At 48.2% G+C, this 23648-nt stretch overlaps 1 protein-coding gene and 1 pseudogene across 2 annotated transcripts; one reads left to right on the forward strand and one right to left on the reverse strand.

Moving 5' to 3' along the window:
• The first annotated feature begins 1978 nt into the window (after positions 1–1978).
• On the forward strand, positions 1979–12621 carry LOC130022353 (zinc finger protein 426-like). 2 transcript variants are annotated; one of them, XM_056113100.1, is made up of 8 exons: positions 1979–2018; positions 4177–4307; positions 4890–4947; positions 5786–5852; positions 7110–7236; positions 8976–9056; positions 9705–9760; positions 9842–9955. In XM_056113100.1, exons 4-8 carry the CDS (start codon positions 5820–5822, stop codon positions 9881–9883), a joined length of 339 nt encoding a protein of 112 aa, XP_055969075.1. In that variant the 5' UTR covers positions 1979–2018; positions 4177–4307; positions 4890–4947; positions 5786–5819; the 3' UTR covers positions 9884–9955. The 2 variants fall into 2 exon arrangements, 1 of the variants encoding a protein (XP_055969075.1); XR_008792269.1 differs by lacking the exons at positions 1979–2018; positions 9842–9955 and adding an exon at positions 10583–12621 and having other exon boundaries at positions 4138–4307.
• Positions 4559–4671, reverse strand: LOC130022555 (uncharacterized; annotated as a pseudogene).
• Positions 12622–23648: the final 11027 nt, after the last annotated feature.

The raw sequence follows: 23648 nt of genomic DNA on the forward strand, positions 1-23648 counted from the left end.
GTTCATTTGTCTGATCCATGTAGAATCACGGCCATGTAGACCTTGAGCACTGTTTGAAGAGTTGCTGTGCATAGCTCTCACGGAATAACTGGAGAGCACCCTTTGCTTTGAACACACACAAATACAGACACATGAATCTTTGCTTACACAAATATCTTCCCAGTCATCACCAATCTCTGAGTCCCCTTCTGGGCTACCCCTGACCCCTTTCTGAGCCACGTGATTCACTTAGTTTCTAGCTCTTTCCTATCATTGTGAAAATAAACAGTTGAAGCTACTCCAGACCTGGACTTTCAGTGCGATACAAATGAATGTGGGTACTCAGAGGGAAGGTCTGGGTGGCTGTTTGCAAAGTATCTTTGTGAATTTTATTCCCTTCGTCAAAACAAAGACTTCTGATCGACACACTATCTGTTCAGTTGGTCACTCTCCATTTATCCCAGACCTGGCAAACAGCAGATGTCCTGATCACCTGATCCTATCCCAGAAAAGGGGAAAAATGAACCTTCTGACCAGGCAAGTACCTGGTTAGGAATATTTGAAGCCTGGCCCTTTAAGGCTCTTGGCAAAGGTGCTGATGAAGTCATGGAATCAGGATCTGATTTCCCAGGGGGTCCAGGCAGTTGGGGCGGAAGTGCTGGTGGGCCGCTGTGGAAGGTGAGGAGAGGGTGAGGGGGCACCCACGGGGCAGGGGGGTCCGGGAAGGTCGGTTTCCCGCTGGCCGCCTGAGTGGTCGCTCTGAGCACCTGAACGTCCGCGGTCTCTGCCTTGTGGGCGACAGGGTCGCTCCGTGTCGGTGGCCGGGGGTGGCAGCCCCTCACCCGGAACCCACGAAGTGCTCCTGCCAAAAGCTTTATCTTGCATATAAATTGATTTTGAGGGGAACAAGGTTGTTGTTACTAAGGAGAATTTATTTAGAAAGATGCCTAAGGGGGGGACCGCGGCCGGCCGGGTTCGATCCTGGCACCCCACAGCGTCCTGGCACCAGCCTGGAGTGAGCCCAGAGCTGGGGGCCAGTGATGGGGTGGGTGGGGGAAGGGGCAGGGCACATGTATGTGCTTGGGGCTCAGAAGCATTTGGCAGAGCCTTTGATTTTCACTTGTTCCTTGTGCATTCAGTGGGTTCTGGGAGTACAGGGAGGTGGGAGCTTCTCTTTACTTTTTCTTTTTTTTAATTTTGCTTTTTGGGTCACACCCAGCGATGCACATGGGTTCATCCTGGCTCTCCGTTCAGCAAGCACTCCTAGTGGTGCCAGGAACAATGAGAGATGCCCAGAATTAAACCCAGTTTGGCTGCCTTCAAAACAAATGCTCATTTGTCTATGCTATCACTCAGCCCCCAAGATGTAGAGCTTTAATACAACTCAGTGTTGGGGGGTGGGTCCAGAGGGGTGCATCAGGGTTGTTCCATGCTACAGTGGGTCTTGCAACCAAATGTGCAATCTCAGCAGGAAGTTGCTCGGAGACTTCTAGAGTGTGCCCTAAACCCTCTAGTAATGCAATTTCGGATCAGAATTGGCCACACCCCTTTATTCATTTAAATGAATTAATTATTTAATCTCGAGGAGTAAAACTACAAGACTCAGTTACTTCTCCTCCCTCTGCACTCAAGGATCATTTCTGGATGGGGTCAGGGAACCGTGTGGGATGCCAGGATTCAAACTTGGTTTGGCCGATTGGAAGACAGGCACCTCGTCTGCTATACGATCTCTCCAATTGCTTTATAATCTTTTTTATTGTAGTTTTTTGGGCCACAGCACCACTCAGGGCTCAGGGATACTCTTGTTTCTGAGCTCAGGCATCATTTTTAATAGTGCTGGGGTGGGTTAGCGTATGCACTGTTACATATTGACCCCGACTTAGCTGCTTGAAAGAAAAGCACCCTATCAATTTACTATCTTTTTTAACCCTATATGATTATATTTCCTCAGAAAAAAGAATTCCTGCCTCACCTGTCAAAATTCCAAGCATCCCTCACTGTCCATCTCTCCCAGACCAGGGTTGTACCCTGCTGTTGAAGTGAGTACTTGCAGAAAGGGGTTTTCTGGGGACCAGCTGAAATAGGTTTTAAATGTCTCACTCTTAAGGGCTGGTCAGTAGTATAGTCAGGAGGCCGTTGGTCTTTCTTGCAGTGACCAGGGTTATCCCCGACACACCATAGGGTCCACTGAGCATCAGTACGTATGACCGCAATCCTCCCACTCCAGAATTTGTTTTGACACACAAGCATTCTTTGAACTTCTTTTTGGGTGTTGGGGTATTTCTCCTGTCTTTTCCCCCAACCCCCCATTTGCTACAAACTTGGAGATAGTCAGAGACTCCCCCCCCTCAGTGTCCGTGTGTCTGGGATGCAGGGGGAGCCATGCCATATCCCCCAAAAGTAAAGCACGTGCTCAGCCCTCTGAGCTCCTCTCTCTGGGTCTATCTCACTGCTCGGGGAGCAGACGAGATGAGATTTGGGACCACACCTGGCAGTGCTTGAGGTATGTGCCCTGCTCAGGGGACTAGTGGGTAAGGGGTACCAGGGAAGGCCCTCTGGCTTTCAGTTGGCCAGTATCTGCTTCAGTCTGGTGTATTCTCTCCTACTCCTCTATTTATACCTTAATTGGAAGTTCTTAGATATGAACATTCTTAAGTCCTTTGAACAAGAGGCTGTTAGGAGGAAAGGAAGGACTTGGAGGCTCTGAGCGAAATTATGGACTTTAAACTTTAATTTGGGATAAGTGCACTTTTTTCCTCCACTTTTTGCGTCACACTGGTGATGCTCAGGGCTTATTCCTGGCTCTGCACTCAGCCTCTGTACTCAGGAATCACTCCTGGCAGTGCTAGGGGAACCATATGGGATGCCAGGGACCAAACCCAGGTCAGGTGTGTGCAAGTCAAACGCCCTGCACACTGTACTGTCACTCTGGCCCCAAGTGTAATTTTTATCCCCATTTTCTTTTATAAAAGCATGTACTCATAGGAGTATATGCATGCGGCCCACTCAGGTTGAATTCACAGCATCCCTTATGGTCCCCTAAGCACCACCAGGAGTAACTCCTGACTGCATGAACCAGGAGTAACCCCTGTGCATTGCCAGGTGTGACTCAAAAATTTAAAAAAAGGTATAGAAGAGCACTTCTCACTTCACTAATATTAGAGGGGGAAAAAACCTGAAACTTTTTTGGGGGGGAAGTAGTAAAAATCCCAATAATCTAGTTGTCATATGATACTATAAATCATTTAGGTTGTTGAAAAGGCTAAGTAGCGCCTTTTTACCAGGAAAGTTTGCTAACTGTAAGCTCAGTATATACCTCCATTCTAGGACGGGTCCTCATACAGTTTCAGTAATATTTTTGATTTTGGACGCACACCTGACACTTCTGGTGGTGCTCAGGCAACCATTTTGGATGCCAGGGATGGGACTCAAGTTGACCAAGTTCAGTGCAAGTGCTAACCCACTGTACTCGTCACTCCTGGTCCATACTCTGGGTTTGAAAATGTATTTCTGAAGCCTCCCCATCGAACGTTCCTTGCCAGTGACTTTCCATTGCTCCTGTGTTGTCAGAGGTAGAGCATTAACGCGTAAATTGCTCTCAGATGTCCTTAGCAGCCTTTCTTCCTGTTCTAGTATCTGTACAGCTCTCAGGTGGCTGCTCTCTGTCTGGGTTGTTCCAGTTCCTCTCCAGGGCTGGTTTCCCAGTCACTGCTTCAATCCCATCTTGATTTGTTACTTCCCTGAGAAACTCACTGTCCTGTGCCCCACCGTCCTGTGCCCCACCCACTCCCTACTTGCCTGTTTTACCCGGATCAACCCTGTTGCAGTTTTCCTGATGGCCTTTTGTATGAGAGCATTGACTCCACACTTGACTGACCAGTAAAGCATCAGGGGACTTCTTCTTACTCGAGCTCCCACGCTGACCAGCTATTCCAGCAGCTGCCTCTCCACCCCTTTATGGGAATCCATCCCGCTCCTGTCACTGATTCACCTGGGTGGGGATAAAGGTTTTCTGCTCATCTCGAGTCTGGCCCTTTAAGGCTGCTTGCAGCACCGGAAGTGACATCACAGCGGGGCCTTCCTGGTGCTTGTCTTCCTGGAAACTGGGTCAGAGAGTCCTTGTTCATGTGAGTAAAGGACAAAGTGGGGCCCCAGTGAGAAAGCGGGACTCTGAAAGCCGATTTTGTCTTGCTGCAGGACGGGGGTGGCCTCCGGGGAGCGGCTGTGCCTCCCCAAGTCCACACTGTGAGCCTGTGGGACTGCGCCAGCTCTAGGGGCTTCTCGCGCTTGTTTTTCTTGTGTTCCCTGATATCCAGGAGGTTCCTGAGGTATGATGGAGTCTTTTGGGGGGCGCGGAGCTTTGGGAGGTGCGTCGGGGGCTGTAGTGGGATGCAGGAGTTGCGGGTGTGTGTGTTTGATCCAGTGGAGCCGCTGTGGCCAGTCACCTTCAGCTCCGCGAGTTGGCGCGGGGCTGAGCGCGGGGGCTGCAGGCCTTGGGGTACAGGATCTGCCAAGGACGGGGTCTTGTGCGTCTGGACCTTCCGAGCTGACCCATGTTGAGTCCTTGCCCCAGTTTCGCTGCTGCAGTATCTCCAGATTCACTTTGAGGGGCACAGCCACAGCCCCCCCAAAGGCTTGAGACCCTGTTGCTGTCCAGCTTTTTCATCGGTTGCCCTCGTGGGTCAGCCCGGGGTGGTGGATCTGCAGGTGGCCGGGGTTTGCCAATGATAATTTCCTTTTGGGGCTACTTTTGGCGTGGGGAATGGGGGTTCTGCATTCCCGGAGATACCCTGAGGGCTTTCTCTGGCTCTGGCCTCAGATATTATTCCTGGCAGTGCACTGGGGCCGTGGGGATGCAGAGGATTGATTCAACGCAAGCATCCTAACACGTTTACTGTATGTTGGAATAGGAATATCTGTCTCCTCACATCAAGTTGCAAAGTCCTGCCCAGATACCTGGCTATCGAGGTGAGTACTGCGGGTAAAGAGTGTGTGTGTTCGTGTGTTTGTGTACTGCTGGTAAAAGTGTATGTCTGTACAAAGTTTTTATTTATTTTTTTGCTTTTTGGGTCTCACCCAGCCAATGCTCAGGGGTTACTACTGGCTCTGTACTCAGGAAGCACTCCTGGCGGTGCTTGGGGGACCATGTGGGATGCTGGGAATTGAATCCGGGTTGAACGCGTGCAAGGCAAACACCCTACCCACTGTGCTATTGCTCCAGCCCCTGTAGAAAATTTTTAAAAAATTTTATTTGCTTTTTGGTTCACACCTGGCGATGCAAGGGGTTACTCCTGGTTCTGTCTCAAGAATTACTCCTCTGGTGCTCAGAGGACCATATGGAATGCTGGGAATCGAACCCAAATCGACCACTTGCAAAGCAAATCGCCCTACCCACTGTTCAACCATTCCAGCCCCTGATTTTTCTTATTTTTTTTTTTAAGAAGAGAGGGGCTTCCCCATGCACTCATAGCCCAAACTGTGCCTCTCTCATGTGGCCAGAAGGGGGTGCTGATGCACGGGATTTCCTGGCCTCAGAGGTCTTCCTGGCTGGGCCTGTGAGCACCTCTGTGGGATCCGGGAGGAGTCCCCAGACCAAGGCAGGGCCGACTTTTCTCTCTTTTAGCCAAGCCCAGAACTTGTGTCGCGAAAGGCAGCATAGATGCCAACCCATTTTTCTTCTCCTGGGGAGACTGAAGCATTAGGCAGTGTCTCCCAGGCGGGTCTTTGAGCCAGTGCGCGAGTGTGTGGCTGGTCAGAACTTGGGGGTTTTGCTCCTGTTCAGTGCTCACAATTCTGACTTCTCCAGTTCTGATCCTCGGGAAAAACAGAGGCAGTAGAAGATGGTGAGATGCCGTCGAACACATCAACCCCAGGTAGGAGTGACAAAATGAGGTGATGCAGTGACAGGAGCTTCAGGCTTCCCAGGCTGTCTGTCTCTGACTTGCTTCAGGAAAGATCCTGCCGCCTTCTTGGAGCGCCCGGCTCTCTATTGTCTGAGACCACGTCTGTTAGTTTCATTGTATTTGGCTTTTGGATCACAACAGCTCAAAGATTACTGATGCTCAGGAATGATTCCTGACATGTCTCAGGGGCCCTATGGGGTGCTGGGCATCAAAGGCTGGTGTCTGGGTATTTTGTTTTATTTTCGGAGTCACATGCAGTGATTCTGGGGATTATACTCTTGGCTCTGCACTCTGGCATTGCACCTGGCAGTGCTTAGAGGACCCTATGGGACGGCAGGTATCACCAGCCCTGCCCACTATCCCCACCCCACTGTTCTGTTACACAGTTATGCTGCTTTGTTTCTTTTCATATTTATTTTTGTGCCACAGGGGAGATGCTCAGGGCTTCCTCTTGGCTCTGTGCTCCGGATTTCCACCTGATGTGCATCATGGGTCCCCGGGTGCACTGGCCCTGTTTGTGCACTGGCCCTGTTTGTGCCCTGGCAACTACAGGAACTCGGGTCCCCGGATATGTGTTTCCAATATTTTGTCCTTATCGCTTGGAGAGCTGCTCCTGCTATATCACACAGTCCAGCATTCATTGGCTGCTCGGTTTGTGGTTCTGGGCATGTGCTGGTCCCAGGGAAACAGAGCAAAGGATCTCTGGGGCCAACAGAGCTGTTGGGCTTAAGACACTTTGAGAGGCATTTGGGGTAGCCCTGAACTAGGATCAGATTCCTACAGGTTTATATGTGTATGCACAGCTTTCAGTCGGTGGCTGGACATTGAGTGTCCCCTTCTCCCTAGAACATGGGCTGTGGGATGCAGGGGGTGCATTTTTAGTGTTTTGAGCTGAAAGCAGGGTCACTCATTTGGGTCCCACTGATTGTGTGCTCAGTTGTCTCTCTCTGCAATGCTCATAGTAGCAATGGTGGAATTGCTGGGGTCAGGAGCTAGACGACCAACTTCAGGAACCTTCTAGTAGAGCATTTCTCACATTTTCATAGATGCAGCTGTCTTAGAAAGAAGTTGGGACCCGTCTGTCAGGAGTTCAGGTGGAAGCTGGTTCCTCCCGAGGGGACAGACCCTGAGCCCCTCTAGGGCCCTGGGGTCCTGACCTCACAGCCCAGGGAAAGGGGGGGGGGGGGGGCAGACCCTGACTCCTGCCTACTTTGTATGCCGGCTCAGGACACGGTGACCTTCCCCGACGTGACCGTGATCTTCACCCCAGAGGAGTGGACGTGCTTGGATGCCTCTCCAAGGAAGCTCTACAAGGATGTGATACTGGAGAACTACCAGCACCTGTGGGCCATTGGTGAGAGCAGTGTGGGCTCAACCTTGCCATGCGGGCTTCCTGTGCCGGGCCCTGACTGTGTGTCCAACAGTAGCTTTGACTGTCTTGGTGAGGACAGCGATTCAGTAGCTGTTTCTCTAGTTCCTTCCCTGGTTTTCTTGCTGGTGCTCACCTGGCGATGCTCGGGGCTTACGGTAAGCTCTGTCCATAGGAATCATTCTCTGTGGGTTTGCATGAATCTGGAGAGTTGGGGATTGACCCAGATTAGCCCCATGCAATGCAAGCTCCCCATGTGCGAAGCCATCACTTAAGTCCCTCTAAATAGTTCCTGGTTCCTGCCATTGCTGAGTTCTCTGATTAATTCTTGTACTACATATAATTTCTGTGTATTTGTTTTGGTTTTACTTTTATTTGGGGCACAACTGGAATATTCTTGTCTCTGTGCTGAGGGATCACTCCGGGGGGTGTTCATGGGCCATGGGGTGCTGAGGATTGAACACGCTTGGCAGCTTAAAAAGTTGCTGTCTTAATCCTGGTACTATTGCACCAGGCCCACAACTTCAGTTAATTTATTTTTATCTATTTTATTTATTTTATTTTTTTAAATTTTTATTAGTGAAACATCATGAGGTACAGTTGTAGACTTACAAATTTTTGTGCTTGGGTTTCAGTTATACAGTGATTGAGTGTCCATCCCTCCACTGTGCCCATTCTCCACCACCACTATTCCCAATATCCCTCCCACCCCCCATCCCCTCAGCCCACCCTGCCTCCGTGGCAGGGCATTCCCTTTTATTTTGTTTTGATTTGGTTTTCGGGTTATACTTACAAATACTTAGGATTATTTCTGGCTGATTATTCAGTTATTCATCCTGGTTGTGGTCCGGAACATTGTGTGTGGCTGGGAATCAATTCTGTATGTGTGTGCAGTGTTAGTGTCCTGCCTCCTGTAATATCGCTCCCTATACAGTTCATTTATTTCTTAGGGCCTCACTCCATAAGATGCTGCTCTATTTCAGTGCTCGTGGTTACTTTCAGTGGTTCTAGGTTCATAAGGACTCAAGTTGCCTCTGGACTATACAGTCAGGGATCACAGCTGATGGCTTGAGAGACCCTCCTGAATGTCAGGATCAAACTTTTATTGACCCTGAGCAAGGCCTTTGCATGACCTTCTGTGCTGTCTGTCTGCATCCTTTTATGTTCGTTTTTAAAACCAACTGGGGACTTTGATCATCTTTGACCATCTTTGGATTTGTTAAGCTTTGGGGTTTACTGCACTCAGGTATCAGCTCACGCAGGCTCAGTACATTGCATGTGATGCTGAGCCTAGAGTGACAGTACAGCGGGCACGGTGCTTGTCTTGCAAGTTATGCACATGCGTTCTGTCCTCACCATCCCATGTGATCCTCATGCACCACCAAAAGTGATTTCTGAATACACAGTCAGGGAGAAGCCTTGAGCATCCCCAGGTGAAGATCCCAAACTAGAGAAAAAAATACTACATACTGTGCTGTGATCAGACCCCTGTTGGTCCTTTAATACCTGGGCTATTCTGTTTGTGGTGTTTTCTGGGGCCCCAGATTCTCTTAAATTAAGACCTGAATCTTAGCTCTTGGATAACTCCAAATCTGGAGCATTTTAGAAGTGCAGATTCTGTTCATGCCTTTCCAGTAATTGACTCCATTTTTATAGGGCCACATGGGGTTTACTTGTCACGTTTTCCTTATCACTAATCCATGCTCCATCTCTGTGAGGTTCAGGGCATTCTGGGGTGAAGCCTGCAGTGATATCCTGGCTGGAAGGAGGAACCCTGAGGCCGGATCGGAGAGCCATGCATGCAGGTGAGTATCTGAGAACCCTCCATGGCTCAGGCCCTGGGCAGTGTGAGGGTTCCCTGAGCACGTGTTGCCCTGCTGACCCTGATACCCTTGGGTTCCTGGATCTAGGCATCTGTGCTGTATTAACGCTGCCCTTTGCTCCCACGGATTGTCTGTCATTCAGTAATCTTGCACTTTACTTTCTTGGCTTTGACATTATTTTTCCTCTTCTGCCAGACCATGAAATTCTCACTCTTTGGTCCCCCTCTCTTTTCCTTAACAGCCTGTCTGTACAGCCTATAATGTCGCTGTACCTTCAAAAAATTTTTTGCCTTTTTTATTTAGTTAATAAGTGAGTAAATTATAAAGCTGTTTTGGCTCTAAGTGATAATAATGCAGGAAATGTGCTTGTCCTGCACACTGTCCACCTGGTTCAATAACTAGCATCCCATATAGTTCCCTGAGCATCACTGTGAATGTTCAACAGACAAAACCCCAAAAACTGTCTTTTAGGTTTGTCCAGCTTTTCACAGCAATCCAACCCATGGACCTTCCCTTTTCTTTGGGATTCTTTGGACTATGAGAACCATAGAGATGTCCTCAAGCTGTACTGCCTGGTTAAGGATGTTACATTCGACGAATTCTTACATTGTGTATTGTGTTTGGTTTCAGAACTCAAAGCATGTCTTCAGGATTTTGGAACTCAGTCACCGAGTATGAGTGAGCCGGTAAGATTTGCAAGTTTGGAATCAGTATTATAATACTAACGGAAAATGTCAGTATACCAGCATGTTATTTTTAAAGTGCAGGACCGGGAATGGCCGGAAGAAAATTCAGAGTATGATGCTTGAGGTCGAGGACCCTTATCTTCACTGGGTGCTGGCATCTCTGCTCAAAACCTAAAGTAAATTGTAATATGTTTCATGTAAATGCCATGGTTTTTCATTTGATTGAAAGTATTTACAAATGGTAATCATGAAAAGAGCTTGTCTTTTAAACTGATCCATCCACATTGCTCCATGTGTTTCCCAGAGACCTACCGGGAATAATCCCTGAGCACTGTATGGTGTGTCCCCGCCCCCAAATGAAAACAAAATAGAGAACAGAAAAATTCATTGATCCTGAAAAGAATTTGCTTGTGGTGAGATGTTTTCAATGGCCCCTGTGGTCAGTCTCAGCAATGTGGGGTGCAGCATTTCTTCACAAATGCATCCCGGGCTCTACTCCACAGTGAGCTAGAACTGAACCCAGAGTTCAGTGTGTTTTATTTTTCTCTTGAATCTGGTGCATCAGTTTTCTGTGGAGGGAGGTAATTTTGCCCGTTCATTGAGTTGAAAAAAATATTTAACAAATTAATGGCCCCTCATTCATCAATTTTCCATGTGGGTCTTACAGTAAGATTAGGTTAGTCCATGTTAATGCCATCCACCTTTTGGGAATTGCATTGGTGTGTTGCAAATGTTAGAAATCAATCTGCAGGTATCAATTTCTTTTGACATGGACACTCTTAAGGCATAGAACGATAATTGGAGTCCTCTGTTGTTCTACAGGAAAGCAGCCAGCCCGAGTGGAATGTCTCTGACCATTAACACTGTGCAAAAGTTTCGAGTGTGCATTTGTGCCCTCAGCCACACAGGATTGCCAAGGCAAGCAGGATAGCCTCTGAGGGTGATCAGAATGGAGAGAGCAACCTCACTCTGAATAATCCCTCCCCGGGGAAAAGTTTCACACAGTCTGTTGTTCTGAGTCTATGGACACAAACCCCAACATTGGGGCAGACCCTTTAATGTGGGAGAGGAGCACTGTTTACAGTGAGTCCTCCACACCGAAAGGCCCACAAGCAAAGTCACCATGGGTTCACCCTGTCCAAGAGTAAGAAATGTGGGGGAGCTTCCCCGTGTTCCCAGGACCGTGATGTTCCCTTAGAAACCCACAGTGTACAGAATCCCCAAAAGTGTCATCAGCAAGGTCGTGGTTTGAATCCGGCATCACCCCAATGTGATGACATGAACATCCACAAAGGAGGGAAACCACATACATGTAAAGACTGTGCGAAGGCCTTCACTCGACCCTCAAACCTCTTAAAACATTGTAGAATCCATATTGGAAAGAAAGCGTATGTGTGTGAGCAATGTGGGAAGGTCTTTGGTTATTACTCACACCTTTCTAGACACAGGAAAATTCATACTGGAGAGAAACCTCATAAATATAAGACACGCGGAAAGGCCTTCACTCGATCGTCAACCCTTTCTGGGCATATGAAAACTCATACTGAAGAGATGCCTTATATTTGTAAGGAATGTGGGAAGGCCTTTAGTTATTCCTCCTTTAGTTATTCACGATGGAGTGAAGCCTTATGGATGTAAGGTATGTGGAAAGGCCTTTGTTTATTCCTCAAGACTTACCTGTCATATGAGAATTCACACTGGAGAGAGACCATATGTTTGTAATGAATGTGGGAAGGCCTTTGTTGTATCCTCAGGTCTTACTTGACATATGAGAATTCACAATGGAGAGAAGCCTTATGGATGTAAGGTATGTGGAAAGGCCTTTGTGGAATCCGCAACCGTTATTCGGCATATGCGAAAGCACACTGGAGTTTGTAAGGAGTGTGGGAAGGCCTTTGTTTCTGCCTCAACCCTTACTGGTCATGTGAGAATTCACAAGAGAGAGACCATTTGTTTGTAAGGAACGTGGGAGGGCCTTCCATCAGGCCTCCGGCCTATATGTACATAGGGCAGTTCACGCTGGTGTGAAATCTTATATATGTCAAGAATGTGGGAAGGCCTTTGTGTTTCATTCTGGTCTTAGGAAACATCGTAAAATTCATATTAAATAACTCAATGCCATAATAACAATTTTTTAATGTCAAAACAGGCCCCTTTGGAAAAGTCTGTTTTCTTTGTACCATGGGATGCTGTGCTACAAAAGTGAAGCCAGGGAGGTAATAATCCTGTCTATGTGTAACAAACTTTCTGTGATGTCAGTCTGTAAGGGAAAGTCTATGACAGGGTCCCCGAATTTGAACTTGATGTGTATCTTAACATGTACTTTTCAGATTTCTCCTGAAAGCTAAGAGGAATGTGAATAAAAATGCAAAAAAAAATCCCCTTTGCTCAGGGCTGTCAAGGTCAAGAGTGGCCGAGATTAGTACCAGGAATTTTGCTGCATGGCTTGGCGGCCAGCCACACATGCTAGGGGAAAAGGCAGCCCAGGTAGAGAAGGGAGCACCAAATAAAGGGTAATGGGAGGATCCTCCCAGGATGGGAGAAGCATGCTGAAAGTAGACTATAGACCAAACATGATTGCCATTCAATGCCTCTTTTGCAAACCACAACACCTAAAAGGAGAGAGAGAACAAAGGGGAATGCCCATACGAAGAGGCAGGGTGGGATGAGGGGGTGGGGGTTGGGAGGGATACAGGGATCCGTGGTGGTGGGAAATGGGCACTGGTTGAGGGATGGGTATTTGGTCATTGTATACTTGAAACCCAAGCACAAAAATTTGTATGTCTACAACTGTACCTCATGATGTCTCACTAATTAAAATTAAAAAATAAAAGAATGAATAAAAAGGCAAAATAAAATCACTTCACTCAGGGCTGTCAAGGCTCACCACTGTCTTATTCTTTGTTGTGACTTTGGCTTGACATTTGTTTTGCTTTTTGGTTCACACCCAGGGATGCTCTAGGGTTACTCCTGCCTCCACAATCAGTAGTTACTCCTGGCGGTTCCTGATGACCATATGGGATAGCAGGGATTGAAATTGAGCTGCCCCGTGCAAGGGAAAAGCCCTCACCTCTGGACTATTACTCCAGCCCCTGTGACTTGGTTTTGAGGCCCTGGGTTTGGGGGATTATGGCAGAAAACCGGCCACACCTTCGTTCTTCAGGGCCTCTTGATTCATTTTCTTTGAAGCCACACCCAGCTGAGTCCTACTCCTCACTCTCAGCTCAGTCATCCATACCTGGGGGACTCAGGATCATTATGGGGTACTGTGGTTTGAATCCAGGTGGGCTGTGTGATCAGCTTCTTCCCCCATGTCATCTCTGCCTCCCAGGTGTTCAGGTACTGGTTAGCGTTGTGTCAGTATAAAGGATAAATGTTTCAGAGAGTGTTATTTTAGTTAAATGGCCCTGGCAAGGTTCTTTAGTGGAGTGCCATGAAGGCATGTTTTTTTAAAATTTTAAACTTTGTTTTTCCCATCATTTGGGGTCATACCCCAAATACTCAGGTATTACTCCTGGTGGTGCTCCAGGAACCCTGTTAAACCTGGTGCAAGCCAAATTCTATCTGTTTTACCTATTCTTTGGCCCCTATTGGAAACGGTTTAAATCAATATTACTGTGTTTAGAAAGACATATGAAAGGGGTCTCTTGAATCAAATGTCTGACAAGTGCCAGGAATATGGGTCAGCTCCCCACAATCCAACAGGCCGTTCTGTTTACTTGTGATTTTTCACAAGGTTGGTCATGTTCCCCATGAGTTCAATAATAAGGTAAAGGTAAAGGCCCTCCCGTTGATCGTCGATTTGCTCGAGCGGGCCCAGTAACGTCTCCATTGGAGACTTTGTTGTTACTGTGTCTGGCATATCGAATACTCTCGGTAGCTTGCCAGGCTCTCCGAGAGGGGCGGAGGAATCGAACTCGGGTCGGCCATGTTGGCCGCTTGTAAGGCGAACGCCCTACCCGCTGTGCTATCGCTCCAGCCCTGTGAGTTCAATAATAATACAGAAAAAAAGTAAGTGTTATATTTAGAATTAGCAATTAGTCACTGCTATCACCGCATCTTGATTACTTCCCATGATACTCAGTATCCGGTGAATTGTACCAACTTTCCTGTTGTACCTTGAATCAACCCAGCTGCGTTTTCCCTGATGGACTGTGTGTCAGAGCATTGGGTCATTGTTTGACCAGTACAGGATCAGGGGTCTTCATATCCCCAGCCTCCCACTGTGTTGCCCACTACTCTCCACAGCTGACTCTCCACACCTTTGTTCTGTCCATGCCACATGAAGCACACATTCACCTGGGTGGGCAAAAAGGATCTCTGCATCTGGACCATGGTCCTTTAAGGCTCAGGTTCTGGCAGCAGTGGAAGTGGCATCCCAGGCCAGGGACCTTCAGATATTTTTTCTCTTCCCATTGTGGTTTGAATTGTTTCTCTTCCCATTGTGACAGAGGAACCCAGGTGTGTGGGACCCGGGGCTGAGATCTCCAAGCCTGCACAGTTTGGGACTGGACCTGCCAGAGTTACTGGCAGTTACACCCACCAACTGCCGTGTAACTCCAACAACGACCAGGATCCAGAGATCATCACACTCAGCTCCTGGGAGAGAACAAGACAGAGTCTCCTACCCTATGCCTGACTGTCTCCACCAGGGCCCAACAGCTGAAGACCATCGAGGCCCAGCCAAGGCCATGCTGGGAGCACTCTCCACACACTTGGATGAGCCTCACGCATAAAAGAACTGACAGAGGAACCCAGGTGTGTGGGACCCGGGGCTGAGATCTCCAAGCCTGCACAGTTTGGGACTGGACCTGCCAGAGTTACTGGCAGTTACACCCACCAACTGCCGTGTAACTCCAACAACGGCCAGGATCCAGAGATCATCACACTCAATTCCCAGAATTTGCGGCCGCGCGACATCTTATCATCTCATTCCTAATTTGGTCAAACTGGCAGGCTACCAAATGTAACATGCCCACACGGCAGAGTCTGGCAAACTCCCCGTGGTATACCCAATATGCCAAATACCAGTAACAATGATGGGTCTCATTCTCCTAACCCTGAAAAAGCCTTGAATATGGCACTTTAAAAAAAAAAAATCTCAGGGCTAGGACGAAGAAGACGTTACTGGCACCTGCTCGAGGCAATCGACGAACAACAGGGTGGTCGTGATCGTGATTGTGGTTGCATGACTCAAGACTCCATTGGTCTCATGGTAGAGGAGGAAATGGCGGCCCTTCGTGGAATGTGGACTGTGAAGACCTATTTTTTGTCAGGACGCGAGTGGCGGTTCGTGAGCGCCCAGTGCCTCCCATTCTCTGCCCTGAAAGAGCCGGGGCCGCTCCAGCTTTGGGGGTGGGCCCTTTTGTGCTTGTTCACTGCTTGCATATTGTCAATCATAGACTGTTGACTGGACAGTGTTCTCTGATGTTCCTACGAGCCTTTGCTCCTGTTTCACCATTTCTCCAGCACTCTGGACTGCTGCTAGGCCAATTCCTCTCTGCTCTTGTGCTGGCTTCGAGTCACTGCTTTCATCCAACCTTGATTGATTATTTCCTGGAGAAACTCATTGTCCCATGCACCACCTGCTCCCTATTGCCTGTTTTACTTTGCGATTTTCCTGATGCACTGTGTGTGAGAGCATTGGCTCATTGTTTGCCCAGTACGATACCAGGGGATTCTTACCTGTCGCTAGCCCTCCACTGTGTGACCGGCAAGTACAGCAGCTGCCTCTCCACCCCTTTGTGTGTGTGAGCCCATCCCCCTTGCACGACAGATTCTCCTGGTTTGGCACAAATTCTCTCCACATCTGGAGTCTGGCTCTTTAAGGCTGCTTGCGGAAACAGAGTGACATCACAGGAAGCCCTCCCTGGTGCTTCTATTCCTGGAAACTGGGTCAGTGTCATTGTTCACGTGGGTAAAGGATAGAATCGAGCCTCTGTGAGGAAGTGGGACTCTGAAGGCCGACTTTTTGGCAACACAGGGGTGATCTCTTGTGAGTGGCGGTTCCCCGTCTCCACACTGAGCTGCAGCTCCTTGTCAGCTGGGGGCACTTTTGCACTTGTTTTTCACGTGTCCCTCATATTAGGCGATTCCTGAGGCGAGGCGGATCTTTGACGGGGTGCAGAGGAGGAGGATGTGAGTGAGTGACCCTGGGCCAGGATCGCCTAAAGCTCTGTGATGGAGCATCGGAGGGTGGGTACTGGGCTGAGCAAGGAGCTGTGGGTATTGGGGGTGAGGGACCTGCCAACAGCAAGGGCTTGGCCATCCTGATCTTCAGCTGACCTACATTAGGACCTTCGCCCCAGTCTTGCCGCTCTAAAATCTCCAGATTCACTTTGGGCAGAGTCGCAGCTCCTGCAATTGTAAGAGACCCTATTACCGTCTGGCTTTTTCAATGGCTTCCAAGGTATGATGGGGCCATCCAGAGCAATGGATCTGTAGGTGACTGGGGTTTTAGTTTCCTTTTGGGGTTATTTTTGGTGTGGGAAATTGTGGGTTCTAAATGTGTGAATATACCCTGAGGGCTTACTCTGTCTCCTGGCTCAAGTATTTTGCCTGGAGTACTCTGGGGGCCATAGGCATGCATAGGGATGCAGGGGATTGACTGGTGTCAACAGGAAAACATCCTATTAGTTTTAGAGTCTGGCGGAACAGGAATTTCTGCTTCCTCGCATCAAGTTGAAAAGCCCTGTCTAGACCTATGTCTATTGAGGTGAGTACCTGGGGTAAACGGTGTGTGTGTTTGTGTGTGTGTGTGTGTGTGTGTGTGTGTGTGTGTGTAGAAAGTGGGTTTTTTTAAGAGGAGAAGGGCTGTCTCCGTGATAGAGCCACTATTCTGAGCTATGGTTGTGCGGCGCAGCCCTGCTGCCAGCCTGCGGGGGGGGGGGGGGGGGGGGGGCTGAGTCATGTGATCTGGCCTCCGAGTCAGCGCCTGGCTGTGCCTGTGAGAGCCTTCTTTGGGACCCAGGGAGGAGTCCTCAGGCCAAGGCTGAGCTGAGTTTTCTCCCTTGTAACCAAGCCCAGAGCTTGTGTTGTGGAAGGCAGCACAGATGCCAACCCATTTTGCCTCCCCTGGTATACAAAAGTATTAGGCAGTGTCCTCTAGGTGTGTCTGTGAGCCAGTGCTCGAGGGTGTGCCTGGTCAGGTCTGGGGGTTGTGCTCCATTCCAGTGCTCACTGCTCTGACTCTTCTTCCAGGTCTCTGATCTTCAGAAAAATCAGAGTCAGGAGAAGATGGTGACATGCCATCAGACATCCCATCCCTAGGTAGGAATAGAGTGACAAGATAAGGTGATGCAATAACAGGAGCACTCAGTCTTCTTGGGCCAAATGTCTCTGAGTTGTTCCAGGAAGGATCCTGCATTGTTCCTGCTTGTCGGAGGGCCCAACACTTTCTGTATGAGGCCCTGTTTGTTTCAGTTTTGTTATATTTGGCTTTTGAACCACACCCAGCTTAAAGAGTACTCATACCTTAGTGCTCAAGGATGACTCCTGACATGTCTCAGGGACCATATGGGATGCTGGGGGATGAAGGCTTGCGTCTGGGTATTTTGTTTTGTTTGGAGAGCTACACCCAGTGATTCTGGGAATTATTCTTAGTTTTTAACTGTGGCATTGCACCTGGCAGTGCTTGGAGGACCATATGGGAAGATTGGGTTCACAGCCCGACCTTCTTTTCTATTACTCCATACTGCTGCTTTATTTTCTTTCCTGTTTATTTTTGTGCCACAGTGGATGTGACCAGGCCTTGTTTTCTCTGTGCTCTGGATTCCCACCTGATGCACATCACGAGTCCCCCCAAGAGTGCTGGCCCGTTTTCGCCCTGTCAACTGCGGTGACTCAGATCCCAGGACATGTGTTTCCCCTATTTTGTCCTTTCTGCTATGGAGAGCCTTGCCTGCTTGGTCACACAGTCCCGCATTCACGTGCTTCTCTGTTTGCAGTTCTGTGCATGTGCCATCTTTTTGAGTCCCACCCAGAAATACTCAGGGATTACTCCTGGTGGTGCTCTGGGACCCTGTTAAAGATAAAGCAAGAGGAATGTCCTCCCTGCTGTCCTATCTCTTTGACCCCTATTGGAAACAGTTTAAATGGACTTTATCTTGCGTAGAAAGACAGTTGGAAGGATGGAAGGGGCCCCTTGATTCAAATGTCTGACAAATGTTGGGAATATGGGTCAGTTCCCCACATCCCAGCACTCCCCAGGCTCCACACATCCCAGCCCGCCCTTCCATTTACCTGTGATTACTCACAAGGTTCGTCAAGTTATTGGATTCCACCCGTGAGTTCAATAATATCAGAGAAAAAAATAAGCATTGTATTTGGAATTAGCAAAGTTCCATCAATCTCGTAGTCACCCGAATGATAAAAAGGATTCAGATCTGTTTAAAGGTCAAAAAAGGCTCCAAAGTAGGTCAGAAAATATACTCTAGGTTTTTATGTGTACATACATGTATATACATATAAATTTGATATATATAATTTAAATGATTTTATTATGCATAATACAAATACTTCGTATATTATATATATATGTATAAGGTAAAAAGGTAAAGGCCCTCCCGTTGATCGTCGATTTGCTCGAACGGGCCCAGTAACGTCTCCATTGGAGACTTTGTTGTTACTGTGTCTGGCATATCGAGTACTCTCGGTAGCTTGCCGGGCTCTCCGAGAGGGGTGGAGGAATTGAACTCAGGTCGGCCATGTTGGCCGCTTGTAAGGCGAACGCCCTACCCGCTGTGCTATCGCTCCAGCCTGTCCTCTCATTGTTCATTCATTTTACTACAGCGGGCCCAGTAACATCTCCATTTTAAGACTTCTTGTTACTGTGTTTGGCATATCAAATATGCCACGGGTAGCTGGCCAGGCCTTGCCGTTGCAGGCGAGATACTCTCGGTAGCTTGCACGGCTCTCCGAGAGGCGCAGAGGAATCGAACCTGGCTTGGCCGGGCTGGCTGCGTGCAAGGCAAATGCCCTACCGCTGTGCTATCTCTCCATATATATGTATGTATGTTTGTTGGTGGTACACACCTGGCAGTGCGCAGGGATTACTCCTGGATTTCACTTTGATGGTGCTCAGGGGACCATTTGAAATTCTGAGGATTGAACTCAGATTGACCATATACAAGGCAAGCGCCCACCTCACTGTACTACCCCTCTTGTTCATTCTCTGGATTTGAAATTGGGTTTCTCAAACTGCCTCCTGTGTTTTTTCTTGTAGGCAAGAGTCCATTGGTCAAGCGTTTTCAAGAGGTAGCGTGTTGGCTGGACAGTGCTCTCTGATGGTCTTACCAGGCTTTTCCCCTTTCCAGTGTCTGTTCAGCTCTCTGGGCTGGTGCTAGGCCATTTCCTCTCTTCATCTCCAGGGCTGGCTTCAGAGTCACTGCTTCACCCATTCTTGATTACTTTCTCATGAAACTCAATGTCAGGTGTTGTGTATCAACTTGCCTGTTTGACCTTGAATCAACCCACATGTGTTTTTCCTGATGGACTCTGTGTGAGAGCATTGTTGTAATGGTTGAGTGACCAGTACAGGATCAGGACTATTGTCCTTACCCCCAGCCTCCTACTGTGTGATCCACCACTCCAGCAGCTGCCTCTCCACTACTTTATCCAGTCCAGCCACCTAAAAGCACCAATTCACCTGGATGGGCACAGATGGTTTCTCTGCATCTGAACCATGGCCCTTTAAGGATCCTGGCGGGTGCAGAAGTGATGTCACAGAGGTGGTACTTTCAGCATCCTTTCTATTCTAGTTGTGGTTGCCTGGCTCAGGCCGCCATTGGTCTCGTGGGTAGGGGAGGAATTGATGGCTCTATTGACAGGGGGACTGTGGAGGCCCATTTTGTGGCAGGACACCTGCGGCCTCCCAGTCTCCTGCACTGTGAGTGGCAGAGCTGGGGTACCTGGAGGCGCGATTTCGCACTTCTTTTTTGCTTGTTCCTGATATCCAGGCGGTTCCTGATGTATGGCAAAGGCTTTAGTGGGATCCAGAGGATTTGGGCAGTGGAGTGGGGTCTGTGCTGGGGTGCAGGGTTCGCACATGTGAGCAAGTGATCATGGGAGGTTCCCCGTAGTTAGGATCGCCTCCAGGTCCGGGAAGGGTCATAAGTGTTTGGGTGCAGGGCTGAGAGACCTGCACAGGGCAGGACTTAGCCCTCTCAAATCTGGCAGCACTGGCCTGTGCTTGGCTGTTTCCAGAGCCTTTGGCCCTGGCATCAATAGTGTAGAACCTTCAGATATACTTCAAAGTGCAGGGCCTCAGCCCCCTGCAGCAGGAGACCCAGTTCTTCTCTGTGCTTTGATTGACTGCTGTAATGGGAAAAGGCCACCCAGTGGCCAATTTCCTGTGGGTTGGTGAAGTTTGCAAGTGAAACTTTTTTTTTTTTTTTTTGCTTTTTGGGTCACACCCGGCAATGCATAGGGGTTACTCCTGACTCTTCACTCAGGAGTTACTCCTGGCGGTGCTCAGGGAACCATAAGGGATTCTGGGAATCGAATCCGGGTCGGCCGCGTCTAAGGCAAATGCCCTTTCCACTGTGCTATCTCACCAGCCCCTATGTGTCTTTTTTAAAAGAGAAATAGTTGACTTCTGGTGTGTGTGGTGGTGTTGTGGTGTTGCTCAGGGTCACTCCTGATGCGGTGGAAATAATTAACTTAGAAAGGGCCAGAGCAATAGTACAGCCAGTACAGTGCTTGCCTTATAAGCGGACAATCTAGGTTCGATCTACGTCTGGTATTTCACATACTCCCTGAGCCCCAGTAGGATTGAGCCCTGATCCCAGAGCTGCAATAACCCCTGAGCACTGCCAGTTGTGGTCCAAAATTGAAACGCATGGACACACACAGATATACACACACATACGATGTGAGAACAATGAAAGAGATTACTAGTATTTAAGAGAAAATATGGATTTCTGCAGCATAGGAAAAAAAACAGAAAAGGGGGCTTAAGGACCTGCTTTAAATGTTTCACTCTAGAATTTGTCTTTACACATGAGTGTTGGATATTAGCCCTAAGTGTTTTAGGGTTGATCAGTATATTGCCAACTTTTTTCCCCTCAGAGAATGTTACAGTACTCCTATGAGCACCCCCAATCCCCCGAGTTTATCTTTAACTCATAAAGTCAAACATTCTGGTGACTCTGGTTTTGTATCTGTAGTCATTTTTTGCATTTCTCTTTCCCCTCTCACCTATATAATCTATAATCTATTACTATAGAGCAACATTCTTTGCTTCAAGAAGGAAAAAAGTTAATATGAAGTGCTTAATATTTGAGGTTTAATTGACTTTAAAGTATATTTACTTCTGGGCATCCATCATAATTACTTGACTCAGGCTTCAGTTGCCGTATTTTCTAACCGCAGAAAACTGGATCCCACTGAGAATCTCTGGTTTGACCTGCGGCAAGCATCAAAGCTAATTTGGCTTCAATAAGGGACAGTCTAGAAATCATAAAGCATGGTCTTCTTTTCAAGCCTTCATGACCTAAAAGATCGGACCCTATGGGGTAACTGCGTCAAGGACTCCACGTGGAACTTATGGAAAAAGCACAGTCATCTTTTAACATTAGTTCCTGAACCTAGAGAAGTAAGTTTTGAAATGTTTTTTACTACGTGTATGCAGATAACTGCACATATTAATAAGAAGTGAACTTAATTCTTTAATATGTACAAACAAATTCTTAATATGTACAAACAAATTCTTAAATATGTACAAAGAAAGAGCAAAGCAATACAGATCTAATAACCCTTGAGTGAATTTCTCAGACAAAACGTCTTCTTGAGTTAATCCCCCCCCCCAAAGAATTGCCTCTGTTGAAAAGCTTGACCTCTGTAAATGGTAAATCACAATAAATGCAGTCCTGTACCTTGATCACCCTCAGATATTCAATAAGTATGCTATTTGGTTCTGAATTAAAGGTCCACTGTGCACTGGATATCAATTGTTGTGGTCCCTGTGTCTTTGTTTCTCTGGAGAGATGGAACACCAAGTGCCTCGTACTATGGGACCTACTCACTCACTATTCTTAACATCAGGCAACCTGGGAAGTTGCCTCAGAATTCACAGTTGAGTATTTGTTGTTGTTTTGTTTCACTAGAGTTACCTTTTGAAGTTACAGTATTTTTGGTAAACACCCTTCATTGTCCTTGGCTTATTTCTGCCTTTGAGCTCAGGGATCACTTCTGGCAGGGGTCAGGGGCCAATATATGTGCTAGTGTATTGAACCTGGGTCAGTCAAATGCAAGGTGAATGTTTTACCTGCTGTATTACCACACCAATCCACAAGATATAATATTCATGGTTTAAAAGTAGACTCACTCCTTGAGGCTGGAGACAGCACAGCAGGTAGGGCATTTGCCTTGCATGCTGGCGTCCCAGGTTCGATTCCCAGCATCCCATATGGTCCCCTAAGCACCTCCAGGAGTAACTCCTGAGTGCAGAGCCAGGAGTAACCCCTGTGCATCGCCAGGTGTGACCCAAAAAGAAAAAATAAAAGTAGACTCACTCCAGAAATTCTAGTTTTCAGACACACATAAAATCATGGTTCATAGTAAACACCCTGGCTATCTGAATAATTTTGTGATACAACACACTGTTTACATGATTTTCAGAGCTGTTCCTACAAAATAGGAGCAAGTGCTAGAGGAGGCTCATGTGCTGATTTGGGATTACAGTAAATTATGACCAGGATGGCCTAGGTCCAGCAGATCAGACATGGGATTGCTTGGGGCTCACCCGAGCCCAGAAGTGACCTTGTTCCCTGGAAGAGAGGTCCCAGGCCTATGTCCCCATCCATTCTGCAAGAGGGCAGCTGAAGGTTTTTCCACCGAGTCCCTGTGGCTGTCCCCACAGCAGAGCCACTAATGGGCCTGTTGTCACTGTGACCTGCAGGGACCATATCTGCACAGGACCTCCTGGCCTCAGAGTTAGTCCCTGGCCATAGGGACCTTCCTGTAGTGCCTATAGTGGATTCCCAGGGCTCTGGCAGGGCTGTAGTTTCCTCCCCTGTAGGCTGAGACTGGCCCTCCTGTCCCAACAGGCAACATGGTCACAACCCACTTCTCTGTCCCCTGGAGAGGCAGGAGCATCTGGCAGTGTATCCCTGCGGATGGGTCTGTGAGCCAGTGACCAAGTATCTGGCAAGTCACTACATTTCTTGCTCCAATGCAGGGACTTCCTGTTGGGGGAAGGGGCTGGCTGCGCTCCCCTGGTGCTCACGGCTCAGGTCTTTCCATGGAACCTCCTGCTGATCCACAGGAAAATCAAAGGCAGGAGATGGTGACGTGCCCTCTGCCACACCATCCTAAAGAATGAGAGTGACAAGATGACCCAGTGCAGTGACAGGAGCGCACAGGCTTCTCGGGTCTTGGGTTGTTTTAGGAAGGAGGTGTGGGATTTGGTGACAAGCCTGAGTGTCTGGCTCTCCGCTGTTTGAGGCCATGGGGCCTCAAGCTCCTGGATCCAGGCATCTGTGCCAAGGTTGTCCTGCCCTTCATCCCCCTGGACTGTCCATCATGGAATGATCTGCGCTTTAATTTCCTGGCTTTGTCGTTAATCTTCCTTATCTGTCAGGTGTGTAGAATAGTCCATGGGAGTCTCGGCCTTTTAGTCTTCCTGCATGTGCCTCACCAGGGTGGATGTTCAGCCTGAAACTCCGGGTCCCCTTTTCTGGAGCAACCGGACACCCTCTGCCCTCTCTAACACCATGGTTATCTTTGCCCTCAGATTATTATATGTTTTTGAGTATCTAAGAAGTTTATCGTCGTTTAGGTTTTGGGCCCAGCCATAGTCACACGTGACTCCTCGTGGGTCTCAGGTGTAACTCCTGGCCGTGCGCTTAGGAATTGTACACAAGGTGTTCAGGGATCTGAGACCTGAGTC

Source organism: Sorex fumeus, unplaced genomic scaffold (assembly GCF_029834395.1).
Source record: "Sorex fumeus unplaced genomic scaffold, SorFum_2.1 ptg000019l, whole genome shotgun sequence".
NCBI lineage: Eukaryota > Metazoa > Chordata > Mammalia > Eulipotyphla > Soricidae > Sorex > Sorex fumeus.

What these genes read in the sequence shown, in the direction of transcription:
- LOC130022353 (XM_056113100.1), top strand. Translation starts at nt 5,820, where the DNA reads ATGGTGAGATGCCGTCGAACACATCAACCCCAG. An exon ending in GTCGAACACATCAACCCCAG is followed by an intron (nt 5,853 to 7,109) that starts GTAGGAGTGACA and finishes ATGCCGGCTCAG; the next exon opens with GACACGGTGACCTTCCCCGA. An exon ending in TCGGAGAGCCATGCATGCAG is followed by an intron (nt 9,057 to 9,704) that starts GTGAGTATCTGA and finishes GTTTGGTTTCAG; the next exon opens with AACTCAAAGCATGTCTTCAG.